Source organism: Argopecten irradians, chromosome 14 (assembly GCF_041381155.1).
Source record: "Argopecten irradians isolate NY chromosome 14, Ai_NY, whole genome shotgun sequence".
Taxonomy (NCBI): Eukaryota; Metazoa; Mollusca; class Bivalvia; order Pectinida; family Pectinidae; genus Argopecten; species Argopecten irradians.
In genome coordinates this window covers 35,495,277-35,522,892 of record NC_091147.1, presented here as the reverse complement: position 1 = coordinate 35,522,892, position 27,616 = coordinate 35,495,277, and the positions used below count along the sequence as shown (strand labels likewise).

General features: G+C 34.8%; 2 protein-coding genes across 3 annotated transcripts; both read right to left on the bottom strand.

Annotated features, from left to right (window-relative positions):
* Positions 1-5: 5 nt before the first annotated feature.
* Positions 6-11,563, bottom strand: LOC138307788 (uncharacterized). Of its 2 annotated transcripts, XM_069248672.1 has the most exons (9): positions 11,455-11,563; positions 10,414-10,446; positions 9,976-10,058; positions 8,768-8,845; positions 8,333-8,438; positions 6,336-6,424; positions 4,601-4,669; positions 2,844-2,967; positions 6-397 (listed from the first exon to the last, which is right to left on the bottom strand). In XM_069248672.1, the coding sequence occupies exons 1-9, from the start codon at positions 11,462-11,464 to the stop codon at positions 357-359; spliced, it is 633 nt and encodes a 210-aa protein (XP_069104773.1). In that variant the 5' UTR covers positions 11,465-11,563; the 3' UTR covers positions 6-356. The 2 variants fall into 2 exon arrangements, with proteins under 2 accessions (XP_069104773.1, XP_069104774.1); XM_069248673.1 differs by lacking the exons at positions 9,976-10,058; positions 10,414-10,446; positions 11,455-11,563 and adding an exon at positions 9,721-9,903.
* A 4,541-nt stretch (positions 11,564-16,104) lies between these two features.
* LOC138307979 (SCO-spondin-like) lies at positions 16,105-27,395 on the bottom strand. Its single transcript, XM_069248931.1, has 14 exons — positions 26,138-27,395; positions 24,639-24,738; positions 24,268-24,318; positions 23,042-23,236; positions 22,491-22,661; positions 22,170-22,340; positions 21,627-21,797; positions 21,249-21,419; positions 20,748-20,939; positions 20,027-20,197; positions 19,208-19,378; positions 18,509-18,705; positions 17,597-17,762; positions 16,105-17,219 (listed from the first exon to the last, which is right to left on the bottom strand). Exons 1-14 carry the CDS (start codon positions 27,365-27,367, stop codon positions 17,152-17,154), a joined length of 3,225 nt encoding a protein of 1,074 aa, XP_069105032.1. The 5' UTR covers positions 27,368-27,395; the 3' UTR covers positions 16,105-17,151.
* Between the last annotated feature and the right edge of the window lie 221 nt (positions 27,396-27,616).

Below are 27,616 nucleotides of genomic sequence, written 5' to 3'. Positions count from 1 at the left end.
GTTGAAAAAAAAAAAAAAAAAAAAAAAAAAAAAAAAAACATGCTGAGATTCATCGATAACGTCTTATTGCCTTCAAAATGGCCTTTCACATATTCCACTTCAAACAGTCAACTATAACCACCCTGTGCGACGGCACAAAGCATAATGGGCGATAATTTCTATCTTTATTCGTTGTAATTTAATTTCGATTCTGAAACAGTGATGTGTGACCATCGGAAACAAATTACACATCATTGAATACTATAAGTAGGATATGCATTTGCCATGTGCAATGTAGAAATATGTGTAGTTTAACTACAAAATTAAAACGGTTCATGATATCAGTATATCATTTATGTTTCATTCATATACAACCCTTAGTATCCTGGCGTTGATGTGAACATGTCTTGCGTCATACCTGTAATCAAAGAACAGTGGAATAAATAGTTTTTAGAAATTGATACGAATTAAATAATTCATAAATAATCACTCTGGTAAGATATTATTTGTTTTCTAATATTCCGAATTTGCATATTACAGAATTATCTGCACTTGCGGGTTGGTATTGATTGTGACGTCATATGTTTGCGAGCGTAACGTCATACGTTTTGGAGAAAACGACGTGAATTGCGCTCACAAAATAATGACGTAACAATCGATACCTACCCGCAAGGGAGCGAACTCTGTTATATGCAAAGACGGAATAGACGGACGACAGTAACTGATACAGGTTTTGTCATTAAAGAACACTGTCAGAATTATTCAGCACACGTTTTATCATACGGGTATTTCCCGTGTTACTTCACTCAAGCACAATACTACATAAGTGAACCTAACAATATTACTTCACTCAAGTAAGATATTATTTCAATCGAACGAACAGTAACCTCTGTCTGCATTGTTTGTAATGTGTCTTGTAAGATGGTCTGCTTATGCAATTTAAAGACTGCCTGAGTAAGTTCGCATTGTGTCTCCTTGTAAAAGTGAGAACAAAATTCTCCGTTTAAGTGCTATCTAATGAACATGTCAAGATCTTGACGTATCTGTGCTTTGCGGGTTGGTCAATTCTCTATATTGACAACGATAGTGTTTGGCAAATGGATCTCGCAACTCCTTCGATCACTTCCCCTCCTTTAACTCCCAACCCGTACCTCACAGTATCTCTCTCTTTTTCTTTTCTTTACTTAAAAACCCACTTCGAAATAATTGTGCTGACTTAGCGTCAAGCTACAGGTGTGGCGGTACATGCAGACCGTTTCATGATAGTAAAAAACTATCTTAAATTATGCATACTTTCTTTATATTGTTATATTGTACGGCTTTATTATTTGTTATGCGTTATCTTTTAGTTTTGAAGAAAATGCCGAAGACTTTCGAGAATTCATGCGTAATACTAAGCAACGTAACAATGACGTCAGCGTCACCGCTGTTTGTGGCACAATTATTTGCATATAACTGAGTTATCTGTCCTTCCGGGTAGGTAGTGATTGTGACGTTATGTGTTTAGGAGTGTAACGTCATACGTTTCGGGGAAATTGACGTCAATTGCGCTCACAAAATAATGACGTAACAATCGATACCTACCCGCAAGGGAGCTAACTCTGCAATATGCAAAGATGGAATAGCGACAGCAGACGGTAAATTCCATCGTGTTTGGGGTATCGGAATCGTTGAAAATTTAGATTATTGGGGAAAAAATGGGTTACTGTGCTCTAGTACCCGTGCCTTCAGCCTCGTACAATATAACACGTGTTGATACCACCACCTCGGGTTAAATAATATGAACTAGAGATCATTGATCCATGAAAAAATTGTATGATATGACACTAATACAATATGACCTTGATTTACTTTGGCTGTAAATCTAATATGACGTCATGACAGACACAGTAAAAAGACATCGTGGAAAATGACGCGACTTCAGGATTTCGAAGACAATGGGACAAAATAGTGATCTCCGCTGACTTTTTGCGATATAATTTGTCGTGACATTCTTCAAAATGTAGGTTGTTGTAGTTCTGTGAAAAAAAAATATCTAAAATTTGTGCGTGTTTATAAAACACGTCTCGAAATTTTAATTTTTGCTCACCGGGGCTTGCAAAAATTAAAAAAACAAACTTCTTAGACTCATTTCATAAAAAAATGCATATGAAACGAACACTCATTTAAGATCCTATATATATCCGCTGTGTCACAAATCGCACAATCTGATAGATTGTTTGCTATCGTAGAAAGTTTGTATTTCACCGCCTAATTCTAATTAGTGTGAATTTGAAGTAATATGTAGTCATTGGATAAGAAAACAGTATAGTTAGAGAAGACAGAAAGGTCATTCTATAATGTAACATTAATATATATGGAATCGTAACATTGATAATTGACATTGGTAATTGTTTATTTATTGGTTTATTAACTTATTTTTCATACAGGCCCCACTCGAATATCTTAGACAACTTATTTATTCCTTTTTTTCTCTCTTCTCATACCCTTATCCCCTACCCCTTTCCTCTTTCTCAGTCTTCTTTCTTTTTCTTTTCCTTCCCCCTTTCTGATAATAGAAAATAATGTAAGTTATCTATAATGTATGAGAGAGCAAAATGCCAGAATGGAAGGAGACTAAGCAATTAGCATGTATATGTGGCATTAATACATTCTGTGTTGAAACATTGTTTTAAAAATATTTTTTTTTAAATACATAAAAAATAAAAAAAAAACCCATTGTATTCGAATTAAGCATGGACAGTTGTTTAATGAATTTGATTACGTCACAGTCACTCAGAATTCAGATTTGGTTATTGTTTAAGTCAAATGTCTCTAAACATCTCTAATGAACAGTTTCAGACGGATAATGAAGGACAACTTACTATGATGTAGAGTGTAACAGTCGTCGTTCTCATTGCAGTTATTGGTGACACAGCATGCGGAACATATGGTTACTCTTTCATTATTGAAATTTCGTATGTCTGATGATAGGAATGCTGCGCATAGCTGAAATATGAAAATTAAAATGCATCGTGACGCTAAATTTGAACACCTTTTGAAGATAATTGTAAAAAAAAATTCTAATGTGTGCATGAATCCAAATTTTTCTCTTAAATTTCAACAAATAGATATTTTTAGTTTTTAATTTCATGATTTGTTTACTTGTCAGCATTGCATATTTTTTAAATAGAGAGCTTAAATCATGCCCGGTCTAGCCCCGTGTTTCAGCAGGTTCGAGTACCCAAAATGGAACACCTCCTAAATATAGTTTGATTAAAAAATGTATAGACCTCATTAATAATGTTTGAATTCATTTAAGGAAAGTTCAAACATTTTTTAGTTTATTTAAGTCACATATCTGTCAAAAACATCCCATTGTACATTTGTTTTTCTTGTTTTAAAATAAGGTGTTTTCAGGGTTGTCGTACGACGTCGTTTGCCGGATTTTTTTCTCACAATTTCATTGTTTTCGTTTTTAAATACAGGTAATAGGCAGCTGGAAAGAAAATAACATCTAAAAATTGTCACATTTACTATTCAACACCTGAATTTTGTTCAGGACAGTTATTGGTTGTTAAGATTGTAAACACAAAATTCTGTATCACATATTTTAAAAGTGTTTCATTTATAGTAGCGTTCCAATTTGGGTAGCGTCACGTTCGACGGATCGCCAGCTGTCAATCAAACCGCACGTGACTTTGCATTTTGTATTGTGTGTGCTACAATGTTTGCTCCGACATTGACTAGAAACACGTGCGTTTGTGAGCACGAGGCGTGGCTATATTACACCTGGCGATCGGTCAAATGTGATGCACACCGGAAGAACATAGACACGAATGATAATAAAAGAATATTAAGTCCGAACCAGTCGGCTATCGGTAGGTATTGATGATGAAGTCATGTATTAGCGAGCGTAACGTCATACTTTTCATAGAAAACAAAGCGAGTTTCGCCTACAATACAGTGACGTCACAATATATACCTTCCTGCAAGGGAGGTAACTCTGTATTATGCAAAGAGGGAATTGACAGATAAAGCACAAGTTTACCCGACAGTAGTTATCTGTCAGTATGTGGGACAGTTGCAGGATTAATACCCGGTACATGTATCTTGGTCAAGGAATTAATATCAAAGGTTGTTTTCTAGATAACACTATATCCTTATAAACGCATGTCTGTAGGATACGAATAACTAGCAGTAGTAAATATGGGACAAAGAAGTACTTCTAACTGTGGACAGAATATTGTCGAGTTTTCGGGGCGATCTGCTCGTTCAAAAGGAACAAATACAATTATATACTAAGGATAGTCACATATGTTCACAAAAATATAAACAATGAACACATATAGAACATACGGATAAACTATAGAGCCAATGACGATGAATAATGTCTGGATGATTCCTTTGGTCAGTCGCTATATATAGTTAGAAGGGTTATGAAGTTTATCTAATGAAAGGCATAATAAACTTTTGTTCAGTTTAAATTAAAAAATTGAATAGATATATATACTAGGTGATACTTACTGTTTGCAGTAGCATACAGTATATAAACGTTTGCCTCATTAATTTTAAAAATCTTCATTCCTATTTTGTGGAGGTCTGGTTGATTAGAAAATTGTCAATAAAAGCCTATAGTTACATGTTTCTGCTCGCATCCGTATTCGTACCGTATTACCCCTCCGATGACATGTATGGCAGTCTTACACGCCTTGCAAAATAATTAAGAAAATTAATTATTATTTCTGAACACAGCAAAGACAAGGTATGTGGGTCATCAGTGATAACGATATTCAGGCCTCAGACCACAATCCACTGCATTATATGTTATACTAAAGGAAAATGAAAATGACATATTTTTAAAATATTGCAATTCTGATTCAGATATGAATAAAAACAACTGTTTAAGTAGAACAATATAGTAAATTCAAGAATACCCCAAAACTTGGTCGTTTTCAATATATTTTCATTTTAATGAGACTACTATGCAAAGTTTAGGAAAATTCCGGAAAAACGCACTAAACATCACTACGCGAGCCTTCTAACTGACTGTGTCCTTACCACAAAAACGTAGGACATGTGTTAAAATGTCTATCAATATAATATGTACTGTTTTACATGCATATGCTAATAAAGCATATAATTGCAAAAGCTAAGACAGGGAATGTTTAGTAATATACCTAAACTTTCCTTGTGCACTACATTTGTTTACAGCGACCCGGAAGTGTTATTGTGGTCTGAGGCCTGTATAGAGATCGCAGAACCAAATATTTGGTATAGACGACAAATTTAACATTTGCCACTGTCCAGGTTAAATGAGGTTTTCATGTTAGGTCATTCATCACTAACTTTGAAGATGGCCATCTCACACAACTGTGAATAAAACATGTTAAAGAAGTACAATCTTGCTAGACTGTTATGTGGGGGATTCCATCTGTTGTCGAAATTCGCACTAAAATTTGACCAACATTTTCATAAAATTCCGATCTTGATTACCTCTCCTGTATGAAACAGACTTAAAAGAATTCCAAAATTTCTTAACACATTTTACATCTAAAATAAAGTAAACATTATTACCCGACCCACACATTAAACATTTGAAACTGATGCAATCATAATACCCAAATCAGCTGACTCCGAAACATTCACCTTACTATCAAATCTTATACCCAAAAAAGGATTTCCAGACATTTTTTTTATTGTGCGGTCGCTATGTCATAGAGTCAGATGTTAACTGTGTAGCACTTTAAATTCGATCAGCATTTCGCCCTTTTCTGAACGGAACATATTAATGGGGGTTGGATTTTGCGGTTCACCGATCCTCATACTTCTTCCATTAATACGATATTATTGTTCTTAGATACTCTTTCTGTATATTTCACCGTTGGTTCCATGTGGAATTTACAAATTGCGATGATAATGCGAATGTAGAGTAAATAATTAAACCATGCACGTAAGTAAAACACTACACAGTAAGGACAAATAAAATATATATGTCTGTTTAGGGTTAGCCGACCGACCCTATTTTTCCCTCACTTTTCTACGAAAAAAATAAAAGTCGGGATATCGATCTCAGACTCCAGTTCCGGCCATTACTTTAGAGTAAAAAAAACTGAAAAATATATAGCGGTCTACCAACCCTATATTTGCCAATGTAACACTACACAGACATATATTTTTTTTGGCCTAATAGATTTAATTTTGGAAACGTAAACAATAAACAATATATTTTCACCTTCTGAACTTTGACCTCGAGTGATATACATTGCGCAACTCTGATTCTTGATAATTAATCATTAATTAATTCATAACCGTCTTAACAATATCATCCTACTTAACGTATACTTTATTAAGCGACAATAATGTAAAAAATGTACTTCTGTTGGATCACAGGTTGTGTGAGTAGGACAGGAACTTAGGCCCGGGACAAGATAGTTACAATACCGGCAACTTAGAGTCGTATCGTCTGAAAAGCAAATTCAAACAGGTTTGATACTTACAAATACGCAAAGCTGCAATGAAAGTGTGAAATACAGTAGCTGGACAAACTCACTTGAACACTTCATATTTTTGCTATATATTTCTTGTGTTTATCCTTTTTTCCGCTTTGAATTGTCCTAATCTAATCTATAGTCGGATTTCAACTAAAGGTATACGTTAAGTGAATTGTTCTCACTTTCAGTTCATAATATTTTCATAATTTTACCTTATGTCTTTTTTGAGAAAACCTTGTCTTAGCACTTTTTTGTTGCCATTTTGGTAAGAACAAGGATTTATAAGTCCTTGGTGAGAGCAATGAAGGAAATGACGTCAAAATAATGAAGCGTTGCACAAAAAGATAATGTTTTGAAAACGGAACATCGGAAAATTATGATAATATTTTGAACAAAAAATGTTAATACTTTTCAATAAGTATGCCAAATTTGGTAAAAAATCGATCCATAGATGAAATAAAAAAAAAAGAGAGAAAAAAAACAAAAAAAACCCTCCCCCATCGTCGGAGACCCACGGGTGATCGCACTACACAACGCTACACTTATCACCCGTGGGCAAATGCTAATTCACATACTAGAAATGTCCAATTAGAATACTCGATACATAGTTCGGAACTCTTCAGAATGAAAGCTGGTTTATTAGCTTGAAGATAAACAAAAAAATGGCGGCGCCCATAAAAAATGTAAGTTTTGTATAAAACGATCAAGGTCAAATCATACAGATCTCTATCTTCCCAAACTAGTCAAGTGCAATATGGGGAAATATTTCGGTATTTATCATTGAGTCGGTGAACGAACATGTCTGGAACGTAACCAGTGTGTAAACAAACTGTACAAAATATATAAGCTGTATGGAGACATCCAATCCAAACTGCAAGGTCACACAGACCAGGCGTTATTGCGATAACATTGACGAAAATACCTTATACCTAATAACATTAAGACTATTAGTATAAAACACTCATATGACAATACCTATTTCTGCCCTAATAAAGCATATTATTATTACAGAAATACCTAATAAAGTCCTATACTGCTATGAACGAAGCTAACAACGCTTTTGTTCATAGTTTACCTGGCCCATACACACGTGTATACACCGCTCGTGTGCCCACAGTATCGCGTACCCAAACATTCGCCAGGTGCAAGTGTTGTCCACCTTTGTTGTACTGCCGTGTACTTTACATCACGCTTACTCTGATTGAATGAAATCCCGTCGCAAAAATGAAAAATTCTTCATGCATATAAATTGTCTACGATGATTTTACGAGGAGTTTGCCCACGGGTTATATGTGTAGCGTAGTGCAGTGCGATCACCTGTGGGTATCCGACGATGACACCTTCCCCCCCCCCCCCCCCCAAAAAAAAAAAACCCAAAAAACAAAACAAACAAACCAATGGAAAATTTGTATGAAACAGGGTAAACGCAGTATTAAAATGTTTTATCAAAACATTATTTAGAAACTCCAAAAAGATCCAAATATCGATATCTTAAATGTCTGTAATATTAAATGCAGCAAACATGTTTTAGACATTGACATCTATGAATCTTCACGAATTTACTACATATTGAAATTTCAGAGTGCATAGGCACAAGAAATGTCTGATTCATGCGTTTATCTTATCAAAATTATATTGCAGGAAGAGAAAAATAAAAAAAAACACATGCACAACTTGTAGCATTGCCTCAATTATTGAAAATCAACATAGTTATTGTGAAAACATCGAAAGAAAATTTACGCAATGAATATCTTAATTTATTTATGAATAGACTAGACGAATGATATACATGTGTTTGTTTTCAAATCATTCATTACATGAAAATCAACATTTTACATTTCATAACTGCTGACAATGATTTAGCGTGCGATCTTACATACTTCCCGAAAGTCCACATAGTTTTTGCTGACAATTTCGTCCAGTACAACATGCCCCGCACTGACCTCCGCTTCTACGGCCGACCGAGTGGGGTGTCACCAAACAAGCCTGCAATAGAAATAAGACCCATTTATCATAAACATGTTGTGTTAGATGTCATATAAGGTCATGTGTCAGACTAGATATGTCGATATCTTGTTGATTAATTGTGAAATTGATTTTAAATATGTTGAGGTAGAATTCAGGTGATCGATTACCAATTTTCCATCTTTTAATTTAACATATACACTGTACATACAACCGGAGGGTATATGAAAATAATGTCTAATGTCACCAAAATCGATTGCATTCTTGCCAAAGTAAACTCAACATAGACAGTAGCGTAGTCATAATCTGTATTTGTATCAGTGATCTGCTGTAAAAACTATAATACATACTATAGCTGTTTTGGACCTGCATCCTAGAGTGTATAGATTTTCTGCATGTCCGTTCACGAAACGTTCAACAAAACACACCTGCACATTAATGAAATAGTATTATATCGTTGTTTTATTATGCATTTACATATGTACCTGAGACGTAACGAAGCATTATAAATGTCCATCTTTCTAGACACACAGTCCAAATATTTATATTTGACTGTCCCTATAGGTAGAGTACAAGAGGTTGTAGGTAATAGATTAAAAATAACATTTATCATCATGTCTGTATAAAACTTCATATGAAAACAATTATCGTATAGACGATCTAGATTGATAAGCCTATTACTATCTCTCTCAACGTTAACACGTAAACATTTAGATAAGAATTGTTAATTGAAAATTGAATATGTGTTAGTGTCTTGGTTAGTGTAGCTAGTTTTTCATGTTTTCATTGTTCAAATACTTTGCGATTGATATATATATATATATACATATTTTTAAATTGAACATTGAATTTGTTTTAATGTATTGGTCAGTGTAGCTAGTTTGTAATGGAACAACAACATATAAACGCAAGAGAGGCGGATGGCAGGAGCAAAGCAAATAAACCTTAACACAATAGAGAAAGAGTACTCGGCGAAAAACCACAGCAAGAGAGCAGATGTCACTAAAGGACATGAATACCTCGAGAGCTCGCAAACTGAAAAAAATTTCTAATCCGAAATACGTTGAAACTGATTAATTATTTGAAAAATTACATATTTTAAATAATTACCTAATGAGATGTCCATTGAATAATAAGTGTAAATTAGCTAAAAATACCGAAACTGTAAAAACACTGTAAAAAAATCACATATCGTGCCTGGTTATACACTGTAAAAGATTGGGCGTTAAGTGCTAATATAATGTACAATATAAACAGTTTTTGGAGATAGCTCATGATTTTTTATCCACCAATTCCAACTTACTAATTGGCATAGAATAGACCAAAGATGGCCGTCACTTTCGTAGAGACGATGACCTGTATCGCAGGTGCATCTGCAAATTGACATTTGACATTTTTGTTTTTATATCAACAATATTTTAAATTTCATAAGTACGCAAACATTATTCTTTCATACGTATAAGCAATACCAGGAAGATCAACCAAATAAGCCGGATTTATTGCATTTCACTTTTTTTCAAAAGAGTACAAAAAATAGAATATAAATAGAATATAAAACCTCATTAGCACCGCACGTGACTGTTTGACATGTAGAAATGTCAGTCACAGCACTACACTGAAGACAGTGTTCCAAACCGTGCACTGAAAGAACAATATGGCAGAAATAATTTGTTTTTGTATAACAATACCATTTAATTCATCGGTTCGCTAAAAACTGAAGTTCATACGTTAAGGGGGAAATGTATAGCTTAATAATGGATATAATTTTGTTGTTTATTGAGGCATATATGTAACCAATGTTCATATTAATCAATAATGCTTCTATTTTATCAAGATTTCTTAGAATATCCAGTTTTATGTAAGATAATGACAATTTTTGTCGATTTCAGACAGCACATTAACTAAATACTTTGTGCTATCATGGATATCTTTTATATCAATTTTAGACAGAAAGGCTCATTTTTATTTATTCAGTGGAATATAAGAAAAACATTACCTGCATGTGATGCGCAAATGAAAAGGAGAATCTCTGCAAAAAAAAATTTCTAGATCCACACAATTAATTTAAGAACGGCCTTATCTTTGAGCGTCTCGCCGATAAGCAAGGAATGTTTTCTCTTGTGTAACACTTATCATGTTTTACCCTCATTCTAATTTAATCTATTGTCTGGTTATATTAAAATGTTGATCAAATTAGATTACGTACATCAATGCTACATGTACGTGTTTTCTCATATAACGTTAGATTTGAATTTGGATCATGGTTCCGTTACAGATAATTCATAATAGGAAAATAGCTATATAATTGTATGATACTAAGGTAATGTGAGGAATTAATCCTGTTTCAGTTTGTTCATTAAAAGTATATAAAAATAGTAGTTATAAAGAGAAAGACAAGTATTTGCCTTAGCAAATAATGGATATGTATCATAGCTGTAAATGAAGTATAAATCATAAAACAAATTGTTTTCAATGTATTTCTATCTATGGAACAGATTTGCATCCGTTTCCCAAATAAACTTGATATTATATTATGTACTCCAGGAGTTCCAATCATTTACGATCTCTACACCCTTGGACTCCCTCATAGTAAAACTGGAGGCAACAAAATAGAACAGGTAATTTAGTCCTTTGATATACATAAAAAGAGCTGTATAACGGTAAACTGTGGTTCACTCTGTTGAAGTTGGGCTTCGCTCTCTCTGTAGTCTTCAAAGGAAATAATTGGTTTAGACGTTTTCTGCTGAGCTGCCTTCAGTTTTACTATGAGATTGGGATGTAGAGATCGTAAGTGATCGGAACCCCTATAGTATCGAGCTTTTCAAGAATAGGGAGAATATAATTGCTGCGTATGGTTCTAACTTACATACATCATGCATATAAAATAATATATTTTTATCGAATAACATTGGAATTCAAATCTATAGTTTATATATATATATATTTGTTAAGAATGTATATATTCCAGGTAATTCTATAAAATAAGCGTTGGCTTCTTATGAATAACACAAGCATTTTATCAAAAAATGAAACTTACGAATAATCATTCCGCTTCCTCTGAATAGCTCTGACTTCAACCAAGATAAGATAGTGAAAGGTCGTGTTTTTGATGTAAACTCATTGGGCGTCTCTGTGCGCGGCGTCTTTTATTTAGCCATGTGCTTCTAAATCCAGAGTGAGGCTCATGCATAAGATATATGAAGAGCAGCGGAAACTAGTCGATAATTATCTCTAGATACTCGGGCCCTGACACTAGACTTAGACATTATGACATATAGATGTCTGGTGTGTAGGCGTCACCGGACACATATCTCATGAGCCTCACTCTGGATTTGAGAGCACATGGCTAAATGAAACTTTTTACAACCCCTTTCTTTTTAGTTATTTGAACATGGTATAAATCTACATATATTTTGGTTAACATTTAACAAACTGTATGTCAATAATAAATTAACTGCTAACTGCTCAACTCACAATAAAATAGAGACAATCTTTAAACATTAACAATCTTACTTTGAATTAAACCTCTGTCTACTTGATCATAACTGATTAAACTCATGAAATGTCATCTGTCCTCATCCTCGATTCATATTTTATTTTTGTTCTTTACTTATACTAACTAATGAATTCCTTGATATGGTGTCATGCGTGGGTGAAGTGTGAGTTGCGTAGTTTGAGAGACTGGTATATTCATTTTGTCTTGTATAGCGAACTTTTCCTGCCGCCAAAGACAACAAGCAACATATCCGACCCCATCCTCGATTCGCCAGGAGTTACTATCATTGACGCTGGACTATCTCATAGGGAAGGCAGTTCAGTAGAAGAAAATGACCTATCATAGGCTTCAGAGACTTCCTTTGAAGATAACAGATAGAGCGACGCCCGGCTTCAAAGCGACAAAATCAATCACGGTATACCATTATACAATTCATTTGATGAACATCCAATTATTAAATTGCATCTGTCTTCTGCTGCCTCCAGTTTTACTATGATATAGCCCAAGGGGCCGCGGTGGCCGAGTGGTTAAGATGTCCCGACATATTGCCACAAGTCCTCCACCTCTGGGATGCGGGTTCGAATCCAATGTGGGGCAGTTGCCAGGTACTGACCGCTGGCCGGTGGTTTTTCTCCGGGTAGTCCGACTTTCCTCCACCAACAAACCTGGCACGTCCTTACATGACCCTGGCTGTTAATAGGACGTAAACTAAACAAACCAAACCAAACCAATGGAATAGCCCAGGGGTTGATAGTGCGTCAGTGATAGTAACCCCTGTAGTATCGAGGATGACCCCATTCGGTCACATTATACTGACAATACTGAAATAGTCCAGGGGTTTAGAGATCATAAGTGATCGGAACCCCTGGATTATCGAGGACGTTTAATTGTGACACCAATCGTCATGTATTACGCATTTGTGTTTTATCTTTATGTTTGTTTACACAACACGATATTTTGTAGTCTTGGTGGTCTTTGATACATTAAAATGTATATATCTTAATAGCCAGTTTGTATTGTTTGGATAAGGATCATATAAAATTTGACATGAATTACATCAGATAATGCAAAAAAAAATAAGTACATGTATACGAGTTGTCACCCTTATTACGCTGAATAAATAAGAATGCCAATCGCAACATTTCGGAGATAATTTTCCGCCAGTCTTGGGGAAATAGATTGCTGGAGATATTGCGATTTTAAGCATGTTAAATGTTTGGTGTATATACAGAAAGCTGAAGTTGTATTGGTGGGCGAATCAAATGAAGATTTTATTTTTAGCTCTAGCTATAAATCGAATACGTCGGTTTCAAAGGAACATGCATTTAAATGCATAAATTACTGTGTATATTGTTATACCTTGATATGGTGTCATGCGTGGGTGAACTGGACTATCTCATAGGGAAGGCAGTTCAGTAGAAGAAAATGACCTATCATAGGCTTCAGAGACTTCCTTTGAAGATAACAGATAGAGCGACGCCCGGCTTCAAAGCGACAAAATCAATCACGGTATACCATTATACAATTCATTTGATGAACATCCAATTATTAAATTGCATCTGTCTTCTGCTGCCTCCAGTTTTACTCTGATATAGCCCAAGGGGCCGCGGTGGCCGAGTGGTTAAGATGTCCCGACATATTGCCACAAGTCCTCCACCTCTGGGATGCGGGTTCGAATCCAATGTGGGGCAGTTGCCAGGTACTGACCGCTGGCCGGTGGTTTTTCTCCGGGTAGTCCGACTTTCCTCCACCAACAAACCTGGCACGTCCTTACATGACCCTGGCTGTTAATAGGACGTAAACTAAACAAACCAATCCAAACCAATAGAATAGCCCAGGGGTTCATAGTGCGTCAGTGATAGTAACCCCTGTAGTATCGAGGATGACCCCATTCGGTCTCATTATACTGACAATACTGAAATAGTCCAGGGGTTTAGAGATCATAAGTGATCGGAACCCCTGGATTATCGAGGACGTTTAATTGTGACACCAATCGTCATGTATTACGCATTTGTGTTTTATCTTTAAGTTTGTTTACACAACACGATATTTTGTAGTCTTGGTGGTCTTTGATTCATTAAAATGTATATATCTTAATAGCCAGTTTGTATTGTTTGGATAAGGATCATATAAAATTTGACATGAATTACATCAGATAATGCAAAAAAAATAAGTACATGTATACGAGTTGTCACCCTTATTACGCTGAATAAATAAGAATGCCAATCGCAACATTTCGGAGATAATTTTCCGCCAGTCTTGGGGAAATAGATTGCTGGAGATATTGCGATTATAAGCATCTTAAATGTTTGGTGTATATACAGAAAACTGAAGTTGTATTGGTGGGCGAATCAAATGAAGATTTTATTTTTAGCTCTAGCTATAAATCGAATACGTCGGTTTCAAAGGAACATGCATTTAAATGCATAAATTACTGTGTATATTGTTATACCTATATAGGAAGATAACCGGGTTCATTATTTAGTTGTCTAAGCAACTGCTGGCCTTTTAATTTTCAATTTGCAGAGTGTCAAAAATACCCCATTGAAGATGTTTTAACTGATCGATAAAATACAACAAACTGTTGCGGTCGAAATTCAAAACTGTAAACTTCGATAAATCCAAAGGCAGTATTTTCCTGCCTGAAACAATAGCTAAAACTCCCGACTGATATTCGGAGGTCCCGGTTTCGAACTCTGACTGGCTACATTTTCTCTCAAATTACCTTCTTAACAAAAATTTAATTCAATTAGCCGTCATTGAGTAAATCAGTATTTGTTATAGAGATGATAATTGCCTTCTTTAATATTTTTTCGAGGTGTTACTGGGACATGGATTGCAATTGGCAATGCATAAGTTTGCCACTTTATCACAGAATCCGCATGGTATCCAGTCTTTTCTTCAGTATCATATTTATGCAATATATAACACTAGTGTAATATGACCTGGAGCGAGATGTTTTCATTGGCTAAGCCGGGCAGGAAATCCAACGTGACGTCATGACAGAAACAATACATTGACATCAGGAGAAATTTGTTTTCATTTCATGTGCGACTTTATGAAGCTCGTCTCGATTTATTAATTTTATTCTCCAAAAAATGTTATATGAAATAGGCAATCATTTTAATTTCTATATGTACATGTATGTTGTAATGTAATCGAATTCAAATGATCCATTTTGTTTTACGTTTTATCCGATTTAACTCCGAACGATTTGGTAATCTTTTGCCGGTCACTGTTTAATAATACTCTATAATCTCAGGTCAAGAGTGTTAGATATTTAACTCGGGTACATTTCACACCCACAGACCTGCCAGGTTTACCAAATATACCACATAATTATTACAATCACACAATAAAAGAAACATAAGTTAAGAAGCTTTCATGTAGATCGGTACATATTTTTTTACAATAATGCGACTACATGATTAAGATAGTTGACCCGATAGGGTCACCTGAAAGCGTTATGAAAATGTACTCTAAGTTTACCTGAACGAGTTGGATGCCAATCGGGGTAAGGTATTATCGAATTATTGTATTATTATTGTATGTTGATTTATATATGGACGTAATCCAATTCTTATAGGAATAGGCTTTAAAAATGTAATCCCGTCTATAAAAATATGTTACGACTAGTATTTGGTATAGTTTCACACAGTATTGGTAAAATATAAATAGGGTCATTTGATGTGTCCGCAATAAACAAGACAGAGAATAATTTACGAAAAGGCGGTCGTATTAAAATGCAGGAAAAAAACCCACACTGGATTTCAAAATTAAATCGACTAAACCGGAATTACGACTCAAGCGATTTTGAGATAGCGAGTTAAGACTGTGTTACAAATATTAATGTTATTGAATTTACTTGAAGTGTTTTATCTAGATAGCAAATTTTTCAGGAAATCAGTATACATTTTTTTTGTTTTATTATGAATTAAAAAAAGTAAACAATGTAACAGGTGATGATTGAATTTGTTAATATTTTCAACTAAAAATGTGACAGAAATATCTCGTTCTTGACTAACTCAATATATCTAAATCTATAATAAAACAACACTTTCTGTTGATTTTTCTCCATAACATTTTACATATCATTCTCCATTTTATTGGATTCGCTATGTTTAATTTAAAAAATAAACCTGAAAACGTCACATTAAGATATATATCGCCTGGATAAAAAAAGGCAAAAGCTTATGTATAGCGAACATTTTTATTATATTTCAAAACAACATTTAACATCATGACATTATGCTTCACAAATGTCATGGAGAATATCTTCCCAATTATTAATAGAATCATTGATTGTATTGAAATAAATCACAAATAGTATGCTACATGTATATACAAAAATGCGGTAAGCTCTATTTGTTATTATCTTATAATAAAAGTATTTCCACTATCACATTTTGCACCAACGACACCAATTCAGTTTTCTTAACAAATAAGAATTTTAGTAATAAATCTGTTTATAAGCAAAATTTTATTATTCAAATTCACTGGTATACCCTAATCAATGAAGTTATCATTATTGGGGACAAACACAATGTACATGTTATGGTTAAAGGATAAAATTATTCAACACAATGCACTTAATACGGTAACGTAAAAATGTAGATCGCACAATTTGTCACCAGAATATATACTGACCAGTCTAAAATAAGTATGACAATTAAAGACCCAATACCTTTGTGAAACAAACATTAAGTTATTAAAAAACACACACAAAAAAACCCCAAAAACCCCCAAAAAACAATCATGTTCCAAATTGATGGCGATAGCCTATGATGAAGTTATAATACCAAATAAATGTCAACTAACGCACGGAGCGACTGCGGGAAACATGATACCATCCGCGTTGTGAAAATAATTTTTAATATTTAAGATGGCTGTTCATTTTTTTCAGAAGCCATTGATAAGTGTAATATTACAGATAAACTAATAACTTTTTCAACTTTACATAATCATCAATCTCGTTTTTTTTCTCCATTTTTAGAATTTAAAAAACCGTCTCGGAAAGATATAGTAGGCCTTTAAAACCAATTTATCTTCAATAATACAAAATAACTTTATATGGTATATAACTTATAAATGGATAAGGTAACCACTGATTTCTATTGTCGAAACATCAATTTGTGATCAATTCATCGGAAATCTGGATATACAGTGTTCTTCAGTTTTAAGACGATAATGTCCCTCCAGGAAGAAAAGGGCGATGGTTTCAGTTGCGTCCGATTCAACTCATATCAATAGAAAAGACGCAGTGCAGAATACCAGGACACTTAACCATGTGGAAATCCGCAGGATGCCTAAAGAGAAGAGAAGAAATAACAATAACAAATATACAATTGAAAATTTCGAATGAGTGTAAAATAAATTCCTCATTTTGTTGACTAATATTCTGGACCATTTGTATCTTCTTGCATATTATAAAAGTTTCTACGTACACATTTTCTTAAAACTGAACTATAACATAAAATTCATACTGTTTGGATCTATTAAATCTATAAACATATATTTATTATTATCACATATATATGTATATTTATATTGATAATAGCTATACGAACATCACTAAATATCATAATAATGTTTTGAATGCATCTCCTTATTAGAATTAAAAATTGAATTCCCATTTCTCTGAAAATTATGACGTTGCGCTCGCAAACACATGACGTGTACTTACTTTCGGCACCGTTCCCACAAGCCTGTAGCAGGGCGGCGTTACATCCGGCGTAGCCTTGTGTTTCGTCACTTCCGTCGTCACAGTCATTCGCACAGTCACACATATAGGACCTGTCTATACACGTGATCTGGCCGCTTTCACAGGTAAACCAATTTGCAGGGCATAACTAAACGATAAACAGGTAATTACATTGTAGATAAAATTATATATGTCAGGCAAAGTAAGATGGTAAACATTAAAATAAAACAATGGTTTCGTTTAGTTTATTAAATTTACTTTTAAGGACTGACCATTGTGTGCATTGTGTTGCAGTGTACGAATGTACTATGCTTTGGCAGGCTGCGGTATACTCATTTTGTGTCTCCTTGTCATAAAGTATAATGATATTTGAGTTTCAAGTTTTCAAATATTCGTATCTTTTTTAGTTATAAAGTATTTACAACATTGACCCAAGATTTTAAAGAAATAGATAAAATTGTGAAACAAAACCATTCAAGGGTTCTTTTTGCTAATGTATCAAGACATACGAACTAGGTTTATTTAATTTTGTCGCGTTGCAATGTTATGTTTAGTCTTTGGCATTGATTTACGGTAACAATTCTAGCTTTAGGAGCGGTTGATCTTCAAGGTATGAAATGAATGGTTCGAACGGGATGTGGGATCGCTTTAATGGACGTCTCGGTACTCTAATATATTATTTTTGACGAAAGTTGTGGTCAAATCATATCTTAAACATTAAAATATCCAACGATTACGCTTCACTTTTTCACACTTTTGGTTGGGCTTATATGCAAGCTGTGTCAATTTATAAAGCAAAATGTTAACATCTATGCTGTTCAGAACGTACAACGAATTGTGATGAGTGTGTAAGCTACTCACATTTAATTTTTATTTGTAAACGTCCAATCTTACCTGTTGGTATACGCCAGCTTGCCGCACTGGACAGTCTTGTGTGTTACACTCGCTGAAATCACTGGACGTTCCCGGACATTGTTTTCCGCCATTGAGAGGGAGGGGATCAGAACAGCTCCTAATACGGGACCTGGTTCCATTTCCACAGGACACTGTGCACGTGCCCCAAGGATTCCACGCAGCCCATTCGCCATCGACTGGAAAGGTAAAGATGCATTTCAATACAAGATATTCTAATACCTTTAGAAATCAGTTTTATATATCAGCTATCACATTGTCAGAAGAGACCATTACTCTCGCAAAAGAACTTTATGGCGTCATCCTCGTTTAAGCAGGGATCTTCCCATTATTCTTATGATTCATATTTGATATTGTAGCTTGTTTTTACGGAGTCTAAATGGACCATTTCTCTTGAAAGAACTTATGACCTCATCATCGTTTTTACTTTGGCAAGGATAACCCTATTATGCTACTGATTCACATATCGTCTTTATCAATTCGTAGTTACTGATAATGTTCACGTTGGACTAATGATCAGTCAAAACTATCAATGAAATTCACCCCATGGATCAAGACAAATTATCCTATTAGCTAAGTGGTCTTTATACCCAGGTCTAACAATATCAGAAGCGGACGTAAATATTATAGTTTGTAAATTTTTTGTGAAATCTTTCAGAAATTAAGAAAACACCAACTTACTCTTACAAACATCCGGGTTACATCCTTTGGTATCTGTGTCATTACCGGAGCACGAGGCGCCGCCATATTGTGGAGCGGGATTTGTGCACGTGCGTTGCTTAGTAGAAGTTCCTCCCCCGCAGGTAACCGTACACGCACTCCACGCACTCCAACTTGTCCAGGCGCCGTCAACTTTAAAATTTATTCAGAGAGACAAACATCAGCCATTAACGTCAGCCATTGATAGTATTTCAACTAATTTGTTTCAGTAGAATACTACTTATGTCGGAAATATTGCATAGACATTGTCACTCTATAAGCAAATTAAGCAAAAAGGTAAAGATATGAAAAGATATATGCCCAATTCAGTGCCGTCTAAACAGGGTTATGCCGAGTTCGCTTTTAATATATTACCATTTAAAGACGCTCCCCCGCCGACAGAGCATAAATGATACCTATAATTTGAACAATAATTGGTGTTTGATCGTGTATATATATGTCACATTAACACAAAAATAATTCAATATAATTTATTGTGCTTTCGATGCATACGCAATCAGTACTGCATTCATTACGCAATGGAATTTTTGAGATGTAATTAATTATATTTAATATTTTTATCTTGAAGTAAAATTGAAAGCTCACAGGTTTAAATGGTTGTAATGGTGTAAAATAAGTAACTTTAGTAACTGAAGAAAAATACCAAACCGTATGCTTCTGTTTTTGATAGTGAAAAAAATGTCATTTGTCAGCGGTGGAGCATCTTTAAAATATTAACAAAAGACTTACGTACTTGTTTTCAATATAGCAACGGTATTGACTAATACAACCATTACATACTTGGACATGGTGATAGAGTGCACACTTGGCTATCAGCGGTACTCCCAGCGCAAGGCTGGCCGCCATATTGGGCAGGTGGGTTTGTGCATGTCCTCGACCTGTGTTGGATTCCACTGGCACAAGTCACAGAGCAGGTGTTCCAACCACTCCATGCTGCCCATACACCATTAACTAAAAACAATGAAGTGGCATACGTGTTATTGATGATGTCTAAATATTAAGATGCATTTAAAACAAAATTTAAGTCAGATTGGATTTAAGACTGGGAATTATTTTAAACTACGAAGTGTATGCATTTGGATGGTTGTCGATGTCTGACTAGCTTCCAAATTTTATTTTGGATTAAGAAAATAATCTTTTAAACTTGATAGACCAAAAATAATAAAAAAAATGTTCAAAATCATCCTCTTTGCAGCATAATTATTAACATGCCCACATAAATGACGCTTTTAAAGAACTAGAGACTCCATTAATAGATTTGATAACAAAATCGCTTTAATTAATGTAAGAATATAACAGGAAAAATAACAAAACCAGTTTGAAATAGGTAACATTAATCTGAACACAAGAATGGTTTATAAATGTATAAACAAAACCTAATGATCTGTCGCTTTAAGGACAGAAATGAGGCATGATTTGTCGAGACTACAACATTTGATGACGGAAGCCAATGATTTAGATTTATGCTACTCAGATTTGTAAAAGTACACAATGGACTTACTTGGACAGTAAGTGGAAGTTGTACAGGTTGCGACATCAGTGTCCGAGTTAGGACAGTTCGCCCCATTGTATTGCGGAGGGGGATTATCACAGGACCGGGTCCGTGTCTTAGTTCCGGTCTGAGATGTTCCGTAGTCCTTACAGGTCAGTGTACAAGAGGAATAACTCCCCCACGAACCCCAAACTCCATTAACTACGGATATAGATGAAATATAATATATAAAAAATGTATAAGTTTGATTTTTGTCACTAACTCCTCAATATGAAATAGTATTTTTACGAATCCATTAATGAAAGAGATTAAAACTATTTTTTCTCTTAACAAAGTATATTTTATTATTGGTAATATAGAATGTGTCAACAAAAACATACACAACATTAAAAGTATAAAATGCATGTTACTTGAAGCAATTCTCATATATTTCATTAAAGCTAAAATCCATTTCATTAGACATGACATGAATCTACAAATGAACACATGGAGAGAGATGTATGAACTCACTCGGACATGGGAATGTATTGCATGTTGTGCTGCTGGTATCAGAACTAGGGCATGCTGCACCTCCATATTGTGGAGCTGGGTTCGTACACGAACGCGTCCGGTATTTTACTCCTCCTGCGCATGTCACGGAACAGGAACCATAACTACCCCAGGAAGACCACTCTCCATCGACTACGAGACAAAACATTTTCATGAGTATTGCTTAGAAATACGTTACATTATAACTGCAATAACACTTACTCTTTGTTTATCAATACACAACGTAAGCCTCAAACGATTTCTGGTCAGTAGAAGCATAAATTATTTACCATACACTTTGACGATTCATTATACAAGTGTGATTACGATACATTTACTTTTGTTTTAAAGAATACATACTTGGACAAGGATGTGTGTTACAGCTACCACTACTGGTATCGTCGTTGCCACATGACGCTCCTCCGTGTTGTGGAGCTGGATTCGTACACGAACGCGTCCGAGACTTCACACCTCCTGCGCATGTTACGGAACAGGAACCATAGCTTCCCCAAGAGGACCAACCGCCGTCAACTGAAAGATGATATGATGTTTTTACTTTTTGTTTTTCTGTTCATTCGTTTAATGTTCTCTACACAGTGATTCAATCACTTACTCACACTTAATAATGCCGCTTACTCCGAAACGATTTTTAATTACAATTAACTGACAAACCTATAAAATCATTTTTAAATACTTCTTCTCAAATTATATATATATATTCCCCCTCTTCAGGACGATTGTTTGAAATGATTTCTTTTTAGTTATATAAAGTTCACGATTTCTTAATCTTTTTAAAATTTTGATTGTTTTCGACATCTAAGATGGTATTATAATTTGCTATATATCGGATGCTTTGAATATGTGTGTAAACCTTGGTACATATTTTATCATGGATTTGCTTACTTGGACAAGGATGGGTGTTGCAGGATTCTGAGTTCGAGGAAGATCCGGCACAATTTGCACCACCGTGTGCTGGTGATGGATTGTTACATTGCCTTGTTTGAGTACGTGACCCAGTCCCACAGCTCCTCGAACATGATCCCCAACTTCCGTATGAACTCCAGCCACCATCAACTGAAAAAAAATAAGAAATCAAGAATTCTTGAATTTCTCTACACGAACGCATTCAACAGGAGGTAAATAGAATAAAACCACTATAAAAACCATGATGTTCCACAAGCACATTAGGCATGCATAAGTTATACTTTTCTTTTCTTTACGTACTCGGGCAAGCGCTCAATGTGCAACTGGTAGTTTGTGTACCGGAACCGCTACAGGAACTTCCGCCATGCGCAGGAGTAGGATTGTTACATTGCCTCGTTTTCGACCTCGTACCACTGCCACAAGTAACGGAACAGGAGCCGTATGATCCCCAACTACCCCAGCCACCATTAACTGTTTAGAATTAGAAATATATTTTTTATGAAACTGAAAATATGCATGTCCTAAATCAGCATTAAAAAGCTCTATCTACACGACGGGAACTCACTATCAATGATAAAACAAACACTTCATCATTCTTAAATTTCACAATATGTATAATTTTTAATATAGCTATGGTTCAGCACAAATTGTACATTCCTTTAATTAAATGAAAAATATAATTTCTAGAAATACAAACAAATATTCATATACTATATGACATGATGTATTATAATCAAACTGATATCTCTTACTGAATTTTTGATACAAAGGAAAATATGAACATAAAATTGGATTTCAATATATGAATTTCTTTATGAATGCATTCAACATTTGTTTGTGATATTTCGTACCTGGACAATAGGTTGATGGAGTACAGGAAGCAGTGATGGTCGCACTTCCGGAACACTGTTTTCCATCATATTTAGGTTCAGGATTGTTACAATATCTGGTCTGAGTCTTTATTCCAGTAGTAGCGCCCCCTGTTGTTGATCGACACGAAAGCGAGCATGCGCCGTACGCACCATATGAACTCCATCCTCCATCAACTGTATTTAAAATCAATTTAAGGCATTAACCTGTCTATAAATATCACCCAAGTGACCAAGAAAAAATGTTCTCTATAGCTATAATGACTTTTTATCCTGCAACTGTCCCACATACTGACCGATAACTACTGCCGGATAAACTTGTGCATTATCCGTCAATACGATATGCTTTATCCGTCAATACGATCACGTGAATTTGTTCCATATCTGACGGAACTTTTTCTAACTTGACCCAGAACTTGAAACTTCCGGTGAATGAAACGTCATTCAGTCCCGCTAAAACGTGACGTCACATTCATCGAAATGACGTCATTTTTACGATATCGAAAATTTCGTAAGGCGGTGTCGTCTTTTTCTTGGCTCATGACAAAGGTATGTATTGTTAAGTAATTCTTTAATGGGTATTGGTTGTTATTTGAGTATTTTCCTTTCCTTTCAGTGATATATCACCCTGAATAGAATTACGGTTACTGTTTGTGAATGCGCTTATTTATTTCCCACGGCTGTAAAAAGGAGTACACTCTCATTCGGTTAAGTGAATGAATCTTTACCTCCGCATCAAAGAAGCGTCTCGCTTCGAGCGAAACAAAGTAAGGAACTGTCAATTTGCTTTCGTTTTGAAAGCCATAATGGTTGCAGGATAAACAGAATACACGGTTAGTATCTTACAATACAAGGATTATTTTGGTGCTCGACACGGAAAGCCGAGATGACTCGGCAAAGCCTCGTCATCTCGGCTTTCCTAAGTCTCGCACCAAAATAAACCTTGTATTGTAAGATACTAACCGTGTATTCTCTATATACACAGGACAAAGTTGGTTGAATTTTAACATTTCGGGGACCCTAAGGAAGTGTTCGTATTAAGCGAATATTCTGTATACAGAGGTGGTCGCTAAAGCAGGGTTGACTTTGATAAAAGTATCAGTGTTCGACTATTAACGTTGATAGAGAATGTCTTACATATGTTGACCCAGTTCAAACTCTTGATGATATTTAGCAATTGCAAACATCGTCAGACAATTTATACTTACTCGGGGGAGGAGTTGCACAATCCTCTTCTGCCTGACCATCTCCATCATCATCTAAAGGGAAATCGAAACAGATTGGGTAATGCCTTTTATGCTATCATAATGCATCGTCAATGTTTCAATAATTGAAACTCATTATATATTACTGTAGATATATATATATATATTCGCGAGTGGTTATTTTCGTGATGTTGTTGCACATATTAACGCTATACACAAGCCTTCGAGCGTCTGCCATCATATAGTTTCATGCATACACTAAATATGACGCGCGGATGAAATAACTGCGGTTAACAGGTTTCCGAGTAATCAGCGTAAATTTCCAGCTCGCGGAAATTACCACGTTTACAGCAAGTTACAGGAATAACACTGACCCCGTCCTTGGTTTTCTGTGGTACACAGTTCCTCATCAATCAGGCCGTCACAATCGTTGTCTACACCATCACCAACCACTGTGGGGGTCGGGATGCAAATCTGTGTAGGGATGATAGTATATTATTATAAATATATTAATGATTTTAATAATAAATATATTGATTAGGATAGTATTACATATATCAATTATGATAGTAATACATTTATTTACTATAATAATATGAAATATATCAATCATTATAGTAATTATAATATTTTAAATACATATTATAATGGTTATAATTATAAATATATTAATTATGATAGTATTACATATATCAATTATGATAGTAATACATTTATTTACAATTATAATATGAAATATATCAATCATTTTAGTAATTATTATATTTTAAATAAATATATTAATGATTATAATTATAAATATATTAATTATGATAGTAATACATTTATTTATTATTATAATATTAAATATATCAATCATTATAGTAATTGTTATATCAATTAAGAAAATAATAATTATATTAATTATTAAATTTATAATTTTATTGATTATTATAGTAAATATTATATCGATTATTATAGTAATAATTACATTGATTATCATTACAATATTTATATTGATAATTATTTTAATAAATATTTTTGTTATTATAGTAAAATAAAAAAATAGATTTATTATAATAGTTATAATTATATTAATTGGTATAGAATAATTTATTAATTTAATTACAGAAAATAGATTAATATTATTTATCATTTCAGTGCGTTTTCCCATAACGATCCTCCTCAAAACAGGAGAATATCTTGAACTCGAACGATAATGTGATGTACGGAAGGATTTGCTCTATATTATTAGTGATTAAAACTTCACATAACATATAAAATTTATAAACAGTGACAATGTCAGGATTGTTGATTTTATTCAGTTTTTACACTTAATTCACTCTTTTGTGACAACATTCATATAAATAATCGACATGTACATGTTGTGTAATATAATATAGAAAACGAGTTCCGGACAAATTATATCTGGATGGTAATTGTCGTTCTTGGTTTCACTTCTAGAAACCGAATCCTCTCTAAACCGGCCAAAATTCTATGCACCTATCATGATCGGTTTAGGGAAGTACGACAGTAATAATTATATTAATTACTATAGAATAATATAATCAATTTAATTGCTGAAAGTAGATTAATTTATATACACTTCATTGTTACTACTCATGTGAAAATATTAGTATTAGTTTTTTCTATAACTCTTACTTATATGTATACATTTTGTTAAACGAGTGTCTAGTCGGATGATCTATATACTCTTACCCAACTTTTTCTGTGATGCAACTAAGGTTAAAATTACAAATCTCGGCAAAAATGTTTCTGACAAAGTCACGGAATCACCTTACATTGGATTGTCAATGATCATGTTTGCCAAATAAAAAAACATTTATTTTGTTTGATACATTATGCGTGTGTTTTGAAATTATACGAAACTTACCGTATTGATTCCGGCCATACGCATGCCTGTGGTAAACCCGTAAGTCTCCCAATTAGCCTGTCCGTATAGATATCCACCAAAGATTGAGATTGGAGATGTGTGACGTACAGTGTGGGACCCCTCAGACACGCTGATGTAACCCCCTACATAATCGGTACCACTGATCCTGTTGTATCTTGTACTTGAGGGGAATGCATTGCCATCGACGCGAAGTCCTGATTTTTCTGATTCTTTGACAATGAACATAAAGTAGCTGTTGTAAGACCCAAGAGAGTACTTCGGTGTGGTGAAAGTGTAGTCGGCTCCGAACTGTTCCACTGGAGGAATGATCATCATCATAGGGTCAGATTGTTCATACGATGACTGCTGACTTAGACAGAATTGAACTAGTAATATCGGCTTGTCTGATTCCACAAGACAGTAAGCGGTGGAGGAAATCGTCTTCTGGACAACAGTTCCCGGACTACTCAGCGTAAAAGAAGTAGAATAACCACCACTTATTGTGACCCTTGTGTTACTCTCACTGGCTATGAACTTAAAGTAATCACCGACAGTTCTCAATGGTATAGGGACAGTAACGAAGCGCTTTCCCCAAGTGTCAACGTTCGTTAGATGTTCAACCAAGTGATCAGAACTGCCTCCTGAACCGATATTTGTCTTCCGATTTCCACTGAATACAGAGACAGGCTTTGATGATTCAATGTAGGTTCCAGACAGATCGCCGTATGTAACTAACTGGAATGTGTCAAATCTGTTCATCGTTACGGTCAGTGTATTTCCGCTATAGTAGTTCCTTCCTCCCCATGATATGTACCGACTGCCAATCGCTTCCCCAACTCTGATATTCACGGTTGTACTGTCGTTCACGCCAACAATCAGCAGCTCACATTGGTAGTACGGTGGGTAATATGTAATGGCGTAATATTCCGTACCAAGGACGTCAGTGGGCAGACCAAGGAAGGCGTCACAGGAGTAAGTCTCCTTGTTAACGCCATATATAACCACCTCATCATCAGCAGTGATCCAGACAGCTTTTGAGCTCATTTCGTTCCCAGCAAGACGTATAGATGGGGTAAAGAAGAGCTGTTTGACAGTTCCAGCCGTGACGGAGAAGGCTTCATTGATTCCAGCTGCGCTGTATCTCGGAGCGGTCACCTTAACATTGACTGTCGTCGTCCTCATCGTTGTGACGAAAAGTTCGACGTTCATAGAAACAGCGATGTTCTCCATGTATCCTATGATAAATTCCGTACCGCGATTGTCGGGCGCACCTTTTCAAGAAATTGTTTAAAATACATTTCGAGTAAGAACATTTAGTAATTAAAATATTGTTATATGATATCATTTTCCAATGGATAACTGAAAGATTATGTTTTCGCTTTTCTGGTTTTCCTTTTATTTCTTTTCTAAAATTCATCTTACTGGTCAATTTTACAAAAATACCAAACGGATATGATAAATGCATACATATCACGTCGC

Excerpts from the sequence above, each read along its gene's own strand:
- LOC138307788 (XM_069248672.1), bottom strand. Across the intron at positions 6,425-8,332 it reads ACTATGTGGACTTTCGGGAA|ACGATACGACTCTAAGTTGC; the intron begins GTATGTAAGATC and ends TTTGCTTTTCAG. Across the intron at positions 4,670-6,335 it reads CAACCTGTGATCCAACAGAA|GCGTGTAAGACTGCCATACA; the intron begins GTACATTTTTTA and ends TTATTTTGCAAG.
- LOC138307979 (XM_069248931.1), bottom strand. The coding sequence starts at position 27,367 with ATGGAGAACATCGCTGTTTCTATGAACGTCGAACTTTTCGTCACAACG. Across the intron at positions 24,739-26,137 it reads GTATGGCCGGAATCAATACG|ATTTGCATCCCGACCCCCAC; the intron begins GTAAGTTTCGTA and ends ATCCCTACACAG. Across the intron at positions 17,220-17,596 it reads TTGTGGGAACGGTGCCGAAA|GCATCCTGCGGATTTCCACA; the intron begins GTAAGTACACGT and ends TCTTCTCTTTAG.